This window comes from Emys orbicularis, chromosome 7, assembly GCF_028017835.1.
Source record: "Emys orbicularis isolate rEmyOrb1 chromosome 7, rEmyOrb1.hap1, whole genome shotgun sequence".
Lineage (NCBI taxonomy): Eukaryota > Metazoa > Chordata > Testudines > Emydidae > Emys > Emys orbicularis.
The window spans coordinates 113,457,986-113,471,125 of NC_088689.1; the positions used below are offsets into that span (position 1 = coordinate 113,457,986).

The 13,140-nt window shown below is 44.8% G+C and overlaps 1 protein-coding gene across 2 annotated transcripts in view; it reads left to right on the forward strand.

The window, feature by feature from the left end:
* The window catches only part of SRGAP3 (SLIT-ROBO Rho GTPase activating protein 3), a 218,171-nt gene that overhangs the window by 128,900 nt on the left and 76,131 nt on the right, over positions 1–13,140 (forward strand). For both annotated transcript variants that reach the window (XM_065407280.1, XM_065407281.1), the window contains exon 3: positions 6,915–7,077. In XM_065407280.1, the coding sequence (XP_065263352.1) occupies positions 6,915–7,077 (163 nt within the window). The remainder of the gene's footprint in view (positions 1–6,914; positions 7,078–13,140) is intronic.

The window sequence follows — 13,140 nt, forward strand, 5'->3', positions numbered from 1 at the left end:
GCGGGGCTGCATGCTCCGGCAGATCAAAGCAAGTTCGATATAATGCGGTTTCATCTATAACACGGTAAGATTTTTTGGCTCCCGAGGACAGCGTTATATTGGGGTAGAGGTGCATATAAATATGTATTAAGGCACTGTGTAGCGTTCTGGCACTCTTTTTAAAAATGCTCCCATCCTGTGGTATTTGTTTTTTGTTTAGGTTTGTTTTTTTCTGCTATAGTACCTAGTTATTCAGTGGGAATCTTCCTGCAGGACAGGAGCAATGTTCAAGTGTTAAGGCCAATATAATCTTTTTTTTTTTTTTTTTTTTTTTTAAACGGGGGAGACTTACTCATAAGAGTATGTTTAAAATGTCTTTTTAATAGTTTAGAGCTTGGTGAAAACATCCTGCTCTCAGTGCTTGCAGAGTAAACTAATTAATGGGAACGGCATGCTCAGCTCAAAGGTGATATTTGGCCCTGAGTGAGATGACCGAGGTGGCCACTTTCAAAGCTGAGTCTTCGGGCGATTTGAAGGCTGATTGAAATTGGAAATGTTAACTGAAATTGGAGGAGGGGAGCTACATAGTGGAATCAGAACAGCTCTTTTTGTGATTTTTGTTTTGCAGTCTACTAACCCTTCATCTTTCTGTCGCCCGATGGAGATGGAGTCCAGTTTCCAGGGCTTAAATCAGAGCAGAGTCCAGTAAATATTTTCAAACCTGCAGGAGCCCCGGCGCGCTCCAAGGGGCTGAAGCCCTGAGCTCCGGGGCTCTGGGAAGTAGTCTGTGAGAACTTAAGCCCTGCCAGTTTCCATGAGTGCTCCGAGGCTTAGCCATCCTGTCAGTGCAGCAGTCTGCGCTGAATAGTGCCGGGGTGGCAGTTTAGCCAGCCATATTGGGTAAAAGGTTTCTTCTTTGTGCTCTTTGAAAAATGCAAGCGGGACCCCATGCAGCTGCAATCCGATACAAAAAAACCTGTAGGGGGTAAGGCGCGGTGCCAGAACAGTCAGTGTGGCTCAGCTGGTGGGAAAACTGGTGCAGAAATCTTGGGGTGGAAGTTTAGCTGCTCCTCCCACTCCGGAGAGTGGTGGCAGCTTCATTCCACTAGTGGTGAGTAGAGAGCCGGTTCTGCCTGAGAAATGTTGGGAGCATAACCAGATTGTCCAGAGCATGCCTTGATTCAATACACCAGCCCTGCAGCTTCCACAGGTGGGTCTGCTATGGAGCCTGGGTAAAAATGAAGCCTGAAGGAGGGCAAGCACTTTGGGGTGAATTCCCATCTTCTCTTTCCCTCAGGACACCCTTAGCTCTCTGTGTCATCTTGAGTGAATGCGAGCAGCGAATAATGTAACTACTGCGTGGAGTTCGCAGCTTTGCTTTTCCAGGCCAAAATAAAAAATAGACTTTACAACATGATATTTTTTCCACTGAAATTGCTGGAATTACAAGAATGGAAGAACCTTTATTCCCGCAACTTGAGGGATGCAATGCACTTGGTGTTTTCCCTTGACACCCTTGTCCAGAGCATCAGAGGGACTTCTCTTTGCTTTGTAAGGGGAAATGGACAGAACATAATGAGCTATGGGACGCTATTGCCACCACTAGCAGTAGATTTGGCAAGAAAGTTGTCTTGGATGCTCAGTTTACCATTATAATTGGAGGGAATAAAATCCATGAATCATTACCGTGGAAGTCTAGAAGAACAGGCTAGAGCAGCGGTTCTCAAAGCCGGTCCGCCGCTTGTTCAGGGAAAGCCCCTGGCGGGCCGGGCCGGTTTTTTACCTGCTGCGTCCGCAGGTTCGGCCAATCGCGGCTCCCACTGGCCACAGTTCGCCACTCCAGGCCAATGGGGGCTGCGGGAAGGGCGTCCAGCACATCCCTTGGCCCGCGCCGCTTCCCGCAGCCCCCATTGGCCTGGAGCGGCGAACCGCAGCCAGTGGGAGCCGTGATCGTCCGAACCTACGGACACAGCAGGTAAATAAACCGGCTCGGCCCGCCAGGGGCTTTCCCTGAACAAGCGGCGGACCGGCTTTGAGAACCACTGGGCTAGAGCATGTACCATCCATCTCTAACAATATAACTAAGAAAACAACAAGAAGCAGCGCCATCACGGTAATACTGAGTGACTGGAAAAGAAGATCAGAGTGCAGTGTCGTGTCAGACTCCTTGGCCCGTCTGAATGTGAGGAGTCTCTGACTGACTGAAAATAAGTGCTTTTTTTTTTTTTTAAAAGCAAACCTTGGAAATTTTATAAATCTGAGATGATTATTCAACTTATTGTGTCTGTGATGGAAACTCGGAGAATTGCTAATGGCAAACTTGAAGGGGAATCTAGGACTAGAAGAGCAATGAAGGTTCCAGAGGAAAAATGGAAAATTGTCTTAACAAACGAAGCTATTTATGAGCATAATGCATTATCTGTCCACCTTAGTGTTTCCCCCGTCCACTTTTCCTAGTTTGCTCCTTTCCAACCTAGAGAGCCCAATCCATAGGTGCTCCTCTTCTGCCCACCTCCTTGGACCTGCGGTTGGGAGGGCAGGTTTGCTCTGCTGTAAGTTCTGCACTGCTTTGTGTAGCTAACTTGCTGTTCTAGAATTTAGCCTGTCTCTTAGGGCAAGTATAGCCTACAAAATTAAGTCGACCTAAGTTATGTCAATGTACAGCCACCACAGTAATTGAATCAGTTTTACATGTCCACACTATGCTCCTTGTGTCTGCAGTGCGCATGCTCATCAGGAGCACTTGCACTGATTTAACTGCCAATGTGGGGTGTTGTGGGATGGTTTCTGAAAGGCAGCAATAGTCGATGTAAGCAACGCAGTGTCTACACTAACACTGCATCAACTTAGGCTCTACGCTTCTCGTGGAGGTGGAGTTAAGTCGGTGCAGTGGGTGAGTTACATCGGTGGGAGCTACATTTTAGTATAAATGCTTACAGAGTTACATTGATGTAAACTGCCTTACATTGACCTAACTCTGTAGTGTAGACCAGGCCGTAGCAACTAACTCGCCCAGCTGCAAGGCAGGTGTTAGTTCAGACTTCAATGATTAGAGGAGTCCCCTGTCTAGTGACTGAATTTGCTGCATGCATCTTTCATGCTACTTCATCTGAGACTATAACTAGGTCCCTTGGGTCCACTCTAGTTCACGAAGTTGAGCCAAAAAAGCAGCTTCCCTCTGTGACTAAGGGGGGGCCAAATCCTCATGCTAACACCCATCCTGAGTAGCTGGACGAGTGCTGGACAGATGTACTAGGGATGGTTGGGAAGCTTCTTTTCTTCCCCCCTGCGCCCTGGAGACTTCCACAAACTCGCTGTGCAGTGAAAGAACGGAGAATTCATGTGCCAGTGGATCCTCTAGCCCTACCTCTTCCCATTTGTGGCATCCCCATACACTGTCTCCTTGTCCACATGGGTTATGCTGCCAGAGATGATTGGGGAGGGGTGTTGCCCCATGTTTACATTGTGAGGTGCTCTGTGCTCCACTTCTGGCTGGACCACATAGAGGTCTGTGAGTCTGCTGCTAACCAAGCTGGGAATTTGAGCTTGGACAGTAGAAGCTCATGGGTTTAAATCTAGAGGTCTCTGGTTCAACCCGCTGCCTGTGACCCACCCAAGGACATTGTGTTATGTATATCTTATGCTGACCATGAGAGAAAGTGACCTGCTCCGAGCTATGCCAGTGAACGCAGAGGGTTCTAAGATGCATCTCTCTATATGTGGGCCATGTAGCCCTAGACCAGGGGTTCTCAACCTTTTTCTCTGTGAGGCCCCCTCAACATACTATTAAAAACTCCACGGCCCACCTCTGCCATAACTGTTTTTCGGCATATAAAAGCCAGGGCCAGCATTAGGGGGTAATTAGCAGGGCAACGGCCTGGACCCCATGCCACATGGGTCCCCGCAAAGCTAAGTTGCTCAGGCTTCAGCTTCAGCCCTGGGTGGCGGGGCTCAGAGCCCCAGACTTCAGCCCCATGCAGTGGGGCTTCAGCTTTCTGCCCTGGGCCCCAGCAAATCTAGAGCTGGCCCTGCTTGGCAGCCCCCCATAAACCTGCTCGCGGCCCCCCAGGAGGCCCCGGACCTCTGGTTGAGAACCACCGCCCTATACAATGAGGGATATTCTTGACAGTTGACCTCCTAGGACAGTCTCTTTCTGTCAGGCTGGACACCCAGGATGGCTGTGTAAAAGGTGTTTTCGTGACAGTGGCTGATGCACTGGGGATTGAACCAGGGACCTCCAGAGCTATAAACAAGAACTGCTACATTTCGAACTAAAGAGACAGGACTCTCTAGGTAGGACCGCAGCATAGAATCATAGAGTATTAGGGTTGGAAGAGACCTCAGGAGGTCATCTAGTCCGATCCCCTGCTCAAAGCAGGACCAGCCCCAACTAAATCATCCCAGCCAGGGCTTTGTCAAACCGGGCCTTAAAAACCTCTAAGGATGGAGATTCCACCACCTCCCTAGGTAACCCATTCCAGTGCTTCACCACCCTCCTAGTGAAATAGTGTTTCCTAATATCCAACCTAGACCTCCCCCACTGCAACTTGAGACCATTGCTTCTTGTTCTGTCATCCGCCACCACTGAGAACAGCCTAGCTCCATCCTCTTTGGAACCCCCCTTCAGGTAGTTGAAGGCTGCTATCAAATCCCCCCTCACTCTTCTCTTCTGCAGACTAAATAATCCCAGTTCCCTCAGCCTCTCCTCGTAAGTCATGTGCCCCAGCCCCCTAATCATTTTCGTTGCCTTCCGCTGGACTCTCTCCAATTTGTCCACATCCCTTCTGTAGTGGGGGGATCAAAACTAGATGCAGTACTCCAGGTGTGGCCTCACCAGTGCCGAATAGAGGGGAATAATCACTTCCCTCGATCTGCTGGCAATGCTCCTACTAATACAGCCCAATATGCTGTTGGCCTTCTTGGCAACAAGGGTACACTGCTGACTCATATCCAGCTTCTCGCCCAGGTCGTTTTCTGCAGAACTGCTGCTTAGTCAGTCAGTCCCCAACCTGTAGCAGTGCATGGGATTCTTCCTTCCTAAGTGCAGAACTCTGCACTTGTCCTTATTGAACCTCATCCGATTTCTTTTAGCCCAGTCCTCCAATTTGTCTAGGTCACTCTGTACCCCCTTCCCTACCTTCCAGCGTATCTACCTCTCCCCCCAGCTTAGTGTCATCTGCGAACTTGCTGAGGGTGCAATCCATCCCATCATCCAGATCATTAATAAAGATGTTGAACAAAACTGGCCCCAGGACCGACCCCTGGGGCACTCCGCTTGATACCGGCTGCCAACTAGACATTGAGCCGTTGATCACTATCCGTTGAGCCCGACAATCTAGCCAGCTTTCTGTCCACCTTATAGTCCATTCATCCAATCCATACTTCTTTAACTTGCTGGCAAGAATACTGTGGGAGACCGTATTAAAAGCTTTGCTAGAGTCAAGATATATCATATCCACAGAGCCAGTTATCTCATCATAGAAGGCAATCAGGTTGGTCAGGCATGACTTTCCCTTGGTGAATCCATGTTGACTGTTCCTGATCACCTTCCTCTCCTCCAAGTGATCATCTGTTGATTGAGCACAGAGAGGGACCTGGAACACACATTTACCAGAGGGTTACATTGGCTTTTAGCCAAACCTAGGGACAGATACAGGTACCTCAGTCTCAGTGGCTGGATTACCTGGGTATATTTTCCTTTGAAATTTGGTACTCTACTGATCAGTCTGAGAATTGAAGGTTTGGGAATAGGACCTCTCTGTGCCTCAGGTTATCAGTCTCTGGTGGATGGAGTAATACTTTCCCACCTTGCAAAGGGGTTGTGTGAACCAAGGGATGTTGATGAAGCGCTTTGAGACCCCATCCGAGAATAGCTTTTTAAAATATTGCATGTGTATGCAAAGTGATGGACTGTGTGTTGGACAACACATTGCTGGAATGTCCCCCCTCTATTTTTGGCGCAAACTTGCCGTTAAAATTGTCATTAATCATGACTTTGTTAATAGCCAAGTGGAGCGTGAGGTTCAGAGAAGATTTAGACACAGAAATTATAAGTCTGCCTCACTGGCTGACTGAAATTTTGCCAAGTTGGTGCGTGGGGGAAAAAGAGCGGAATGCCAAATTTGTGTAGTTAGAAACCCTCCCACCAAACTGACTGGTGTCTGCTTCCTAGACAACTAGAGATACCAGACTAGGCAGGCACCAGTTCACCATGACACTCCTAGGGGTCATTATCAGAATTCTCCTATTATGAGGTTATGATGTATTGTATTGGTTACGAACACTGATGAAATACATTCAGCTTTCCTGTTATATCAGGCACACTGCTATGACTTGCACCCTTTGCTGTATATAGAGAGGCTGCACTGTGTTACTGAAGTGTAATTCTCCCCTTGCAGGCCACACTTTTTTTTTAAAGGCCTGAATATCATTACAACACTGGTCCCCAAACTGTGGGGTGTGCCCCACTAGGGGGGCATGGCCAGGCCCGGGCCAGTCCCCACAGGGGGAGGGAAGGGAGCACCATAGACGTGAGGAGATTATGGATGTTGATAGCACGAGATGTGATGACCAGCTAACCCGTCAACAGATCTGCACATCTGAGGTTTCACATTCATTTAGCTCTGGGTATAATAAATGCATCCAACGAAGTAACACTTTTATGGATATTTGTTATGAGACCTCACATTTCATTCTAATCAGCCATGCACAGCAGGAACAGCTTGAATCCAGAACACATGCTATGAATGGCAATCAAGTAGTTAATCAAACACTGCACTGGCTTTAGTGAAGGTGACAAGGCTGAGTTCAGACCTATTTTGTTAGGCAGAAGGGATAGTAGCAGTTTTACTCAGTGGAAGATGACTGTATCAGTATCGTTGATAGTATCCACTTGTGAATTAAACCACTCTTTTGAATTGTTCATGTTTCCCCAGGAAGGATCAGCACCTCCTTTCCCCGGTGAATTGCTGGTATCTAGTTTTGACCCAGACTCGGCGAGAGAGCAGAGACCATGCTACCCTGAATGACATCTTCATGAACAATGTCATTGTCCGCCTCTCGCAGATCAGCGAAGACGTCATCAGGCTCTTTAAGAAGGTAAGCAAAGCAATGGGCAGTTTTTATTAAGGAGCCATCCTTAGTTTTTCACAGAGCATAGCAATAGTCACTATGGTAAAGCAATCTGAAATTCTTACATGAAAAATGCAAAGCTCTTCATATTAGAAATAGTGTGGATGTGGGAACTGTAAAATATCTTGCTTTTGCAGGAGCTAAAGAAACCTGCAGTGAAATTCCAGCCCTATTGAAGTACTGGACTTGAGAGAGTACTGCCATTGACTTGAGAGACCGGGGCTACACCTCTTAGAGATACTTTCCAGAAACAAGAAGTGGAGGAATCTGGGAATTGAGACTCCCCAGTTCTCTTTCTAAATTCCTGGCCAAAATTTTCTTTAGTGCATCCACTGAACCAATCCCAGATACAAATGCATGCACACTGGACCTGTCTGTTGGCCTTCTGCAGAGCTTATGATCTGGGCACAAGTGTAGTATCTTATTTTCCACACTGTGTGGCTGGCTATTTACATGTGAGTGAATAGGATCAGTTCCTTGCCCATAAAGTCTCCTCTCGCTTTAACAGAGTTGGACTGTATTGACATTGCTCCAATCTCGATTTGGTTTAGGCTGGGTTTGAGGTTTCAGGCTAGTTCTAGTGTCAAGGTTAGGATTCAGGTTCAAATATTTGGATTTGACATTCCCAAAATGTCAAGCTGGCCTTATGAGATTCCAGCCCAACAATAATCTCATGGGATCAGATGGTCTTGTGAGCTTTCTGACCATCCTAAATGGTGGGAATCTGGTAGGATGAGCAATTATCATTAAACTTCTGCTGCCATGGACCAAAATCTCCTGAAAACTGGCCATTTTTATGATATTTCAGCCATATCTGCGTCTAAACTGTAACACTTCTGATTTTGGATCTGACCTAGAACTGAAACCATAAGGGCAAGTTTGATTCTGGTGGCCTGAAATTGAACATCCTTCTCCTTTTTCTGCCCCATAACTGCCTTGAAGGGGCTTGGATTCAAGGGTCCAGTTTTTGCCTAATTCAGAGTTAAGTAGGACTAAAAAGGAACTATTTACATTTTACTTTTAAAAATTTCCCTTCTCCCCAGTTGGTCCCAGTGTGCATCTTTGGATGGCATATCTCATTTTAAATCACAGTAGCACATGTCTGTGCTTGAATGGTGACTAAACAAGAGCCTAGTGTTTAAAATATTTCAATCTTTTACCTGGCCAAGGTGATAAAATATTTTGTTGACTAGACAATGTTCCATTTCTTTTCCTTTATTTAGACTTAATGGTACAAGTACTTACTTTGTGTAGAAATGGTTCCTTTCCCCATTCTCCAGTCCTTTTGCCGACAGAAATAAAGTAGCATTGTCTCCATCTCTAGCCTGTCAAAGCCAGCACCTGCTTTTAATCAGAAGGAAGCTGCACAATTGAGTTGTGGGGTTGTGTGATTTCACTTGCATTTGTCCCTGGAGGTTTAAATCACAGTAGGACTCACATGTCCGTAGAAATAATGACCAGCTAAATCACTGAAAAGGCTTATTTTGTGTCGTCATTTGCCACTAACGTATATCGGGAGGCTGACAATTTAGAGGATAAGCGTTATGCTTTAACCCCCTGTGTACTGTTTCAGACAGAATCTTTAGAGCTGAGTTGTTGTGGGTTTTCACTTTTCAGTGTTTTGATGAGGTAGTTTAGGCACTGATGAATTGGAATATCCCAGAAATGAGAACTGGAAAATACCTATTAGATCATCCAATCTAGCCCTGCAGCCAACATGATTGTTCCCTAAAACGTATTTTCCCGTGTTTTGTCCAGTGTAGCTTTGAATATCTCAACTGATGTCACTTCCAGTCCTTATCCTAGGGAGAGCATGTCATAGGCTATATTAATAGATGAGTGTCATGCAAATAGGCCAGCACCAGAAGGGTTAAAGGCATCCCTAATTGTTCTTCAGCCGTTTAGTTTTGCTGTAGATTGCTCTTTGATGATAAATTATGGTAACATTTGTTTCCAAGATGTCACTTTGAATTCCCCCAGTCCAGGATTTATTAATGGATTGTGACACACTGGATGCATAGAGGAACTGGAAGGTTTTGTGACTTCTCCCATTACAAATGTATATTGAGCTCTCATTATGTAAATATAAACTATTGCAGTAAAGAGAGGGATGTATAATTGCTGAGCTATCAGGACATGCATAATTGAGTTGCATTTGATCAGCACAGTGGTAATTTGCCAACAAAGGTCCTGAGAGGTGCTGAGTTCCTTAACCTCCTACTGACTTCAGTTGAGCTCCCGTCAGGATCATCAGCCAGTAAACTGTGGCTTTGTATTTTGTTGTTCTCCACTGAAGATCTTTATCCTTCCAATGGTGGATAGGTTTCTGCATGGCTAGCCCAAGGAGCGGCCCACTGGCTTACCCAAGCCGAAGGGAAATGGGAACTTTGGAGACACAGAGCTGGTGTTTAAAAGTGATGGAGTAGGCAGGATTTAAGAAAGCCAACAGATCGCTCAGTTTCACTCCCAAGTTGGTATAAAGGCTCACAATGGCCTCAGCTGTCACATTGAGGGGGAGAGGGAAGTTTAACTTACACTTTTGGAACCTCAGGTAAGATTTGGATTCTGAATTTGGGGCTAAGATTTGAGTTAGTTTTTACTTTTGTCTGAACCGCTTTGTCTTTTCCTAATAAAAATGATTTCATAAAGGCTCATGGGGAGGGAGGTGCAGAATCAGTGTTAATATCCAATACGTCCTTTATCAGGGGGACTATATCCTGCCCTTGCATTGGGCCCACTCTTAGAAGCCTCGTTCATCTCTCCCTACTATGATCCAATGATGCTGCTTGTTGTCATTTCCTCCAAAGATGGTTTCTGATTTCACTGCACATCTCTGAACTCTGGAGTCTCCTGGAGAAGTTTAATATCTTGGTTTCTTATATTTATGGCACAGCTTGTTCTCCTGCTCTGCAGTGGAGCCAGTTTGATTCTAACCTTTCTTGCTTGCCGTGATGTTGTCAGGGAGATGGATAATTTGAACCCAGTGAGGATCCATAGATTCTCTAGGACTGAGACTGGAGTTGACTCTTTGGTTCTGGAAGATGGCCTCTCAGTGCATTGCCATACAGTAACCACCACCCTCGTTATTGGTAACATTAGGACACTGTGCAATTCTGTTAGGCATGTCTCTCTTCCATTCTCTCCTCCTGGAACACTCCCTCTTTGACTGAAAGCACTGTCAGCTTTGTTAGCCTTGAACGATGAGGAAAAACTACTTTGAAATCATTCCCTTTCCCAAACCTTAATCCCCCTTTCTGCTTGCATGTGTGTGGTGCGTTTTGTTTCTTTTCCTCCTTACCAGGAATTATGAACCCGGAAAAAACCCCAGATGCAAGCTGCTCTCCTCAGGGAGCTGGGTTATAGTGTTGGTTATATAAATCTGTTTGGAGCTCTAGGGACAAGGATGATTCCAAGCATCTTGGCTTTTGATAAGACTTGATGAGGCAGAAAATAATGAGCTTTTCTGCAGCTGGGCTCTGCACCCCCTTGTCACTGGGCGTTTTAGTGAGAGCCAAGGCAAACCAATAGGGCCAGATTTTAAGTTGGTGGAAGTCGACATATTTCCACTGAATTCAGTGGAACTACAGCAATTGTATGTCAACAAGGTATATCGGTTTATAGCAGTTGGCAGTTTGGCTCAACATGTCCAAATAGGAGAAGAGTCTCTCTTGTTTTTAGGGAAGCAGCAGAAATTATTTATCAAAATCCTTTTATCATCTTAAAGAGAAGTCCTGTTTCTTGGAAAGCCATTGTTGTTACTACAGTGGCCCCCAATAAGCAAAAATCCCATTAGCATTCTACAGTAATGGCCTGACACCATAGCTTACAAGGAGAAAGGAAAATTGGAAAAGAGTAAAGAAATTAAAACAAAAGAAAAAAAAGAAAACGAGGAAAGGTTTAAAGAAAACCAACCAACTTCAATTCAAAAAGGAAATGGTTAAAGGTTAGAGAGACCAGAATTGAAGTGTTGATGAGGATTAAGGACCAGAAAAGGGACAGGAGTTAAAGGGAAAAAAAATACAGCACACACAATGCAAATAGGGTGTGTGTGTGTGTGTGTGTGTGTGTGTGTGTGTGTGTGTGTGTGTGTGTGTGTGTGTGTGTGTGTGTAAAAAGAGTAGTCTTGTATTGCATGCTTCCTGCCCCCAGTTTGTATGTTGTCTACTTAGACGATAAGCTTTTGAGGGCAATCCTCAGTCTTCTTACATGCCTGTAAAATATGTCACATACCCATAGTGCTAATTATTATTTTTCAATAACCTTTTGGAAATAGTTGCAGCCTTTTTGCTCAAGCTTTCCAGAAAAATTCAACTTGAGGCAGACCTCAGTCATGGCAAATTTGAGCCCAAATGGTTAAAGTTTGCCAGAGTTATTTGCCATTGAAAAGAGGGGGTTAACATGGAAAGTGTTAGGCAACCTTTGCAATAGGCATCACCTGTAATATAGTACTTCAGGCCATTACTGTAGGGTAATGGAGTATTTTAATGGAGTGTCAGTTTCCTTTGGAGCAATACCAGGTGGAGAGAATTACTCTTTCATCTGTAAATAGAGCCTGTTGTGAGCTATGTTGTGGTGGAAGCACCATAATTATTTCTCCCCCAGCCACCTCATGTTCATTGGCTTCAGATGCCATTGCATCATTCTATTGTGACACTTGCATCACTGCTCAATGTGGCACAGTCATTTGGGATGGTGTAAAATGGCTGCAGTGGATTCTCTTTGCAAAGGAAAGGGTGATAATCCCAACACGATAGATGTGCGAGAAGGTCTAATCAGCACGATTGATGTCTGTAGTAGGTGGCACAGGTTTCACCCCGCTATAATCCAACCACTGTATTTAGATTTTATCGCAGCAATTAAGTGAATTATGCATTCTCTTTCACTCGGCAATGCATTAGAATCTGGTGTGGAACTTTCTGCTACAATCTTGACTGTCAATTACAGTGCCTCCTAGCAACCCATTTGAGCGGATTCAGGGGCAGGAATGACTCAGTATCAGATGACTCTCTCATATTCATGACCACTTTGCCTGCCTTCTATGGGCCTAGTAATCTAAAGCCATGGCACTTGTTATAATCTTCACAATAGTTTACTGCAATCTTAAAACCCAAGCTCGAGGCCTTTCATTAGTTACTCTAAGGCTGGGTAGTGTTGTACTGATGACATTTATGGCGAAGGAAAAGCCCAAAGGGATATTAAATGTGTCTTGGGATCTTTTTTGTAATGATATCGCTTTTCTTGTTGCACTGGTCTGTTAAAGTTACAATGACAAAGGGCAATTGTTCTCTAGTGGATGTGTTTTCTTGTTAGGTAAAATCCATCAGTCCTCCAAAAGTAATAAATTTCACTAGAATGGTTGACAGTCCGGCACACTGCCCGCTGAATAGAGCCGGTCGAAAATTTCACAAAGGAAAATTTTTCCATTGGAAAATACTGATTTGTCAAAATCAACACGTTCCCAATATTTTTTGACTTTTCCTCCCAATTTGGGATAATTTCCCTCCCCCAGAAGTTGAATTTTTTCATATCGGGAATATTTTGTTTTCCAGCCAGCTCTGGTGCTGAACACTGGGATTGTGTATTCAGGTCCAAACAGAAACATGAATACTTATAATACAAATATCCCAGTGCCACTACTAGGATGGTGACAAGTGCCTTTTGGACACATGGGCGAGCCATTTCATAAGTGGCTTCTGATTATGAGTATCTCCATTTTTGGGTCTCCAACTGTGAGACACAAAGTGTTTTTATTTTTTTTTTCTATTACTTGTGCCACTGGTTCTACTTCTCTCTGACAACCAAAATATTTCCCTGTTAAACAAAAAAAAAAAAAAAAATTTGCAAGCATAGGCAATGTCAGATTAAAACCGAACCAAAAAAAGAAACTCTTTTGTGTCCAGTGCTTCTTTTAAAAACGAAGAGGTTGCTGTTTTCCTACCCAGAGGTGGCTATATTTCAGCTTGTACATGACTTTGGGATCTGACTGTATAAATTCAGTTTTTATTGATGGGTGGTTTTCAAAAGGTTTTA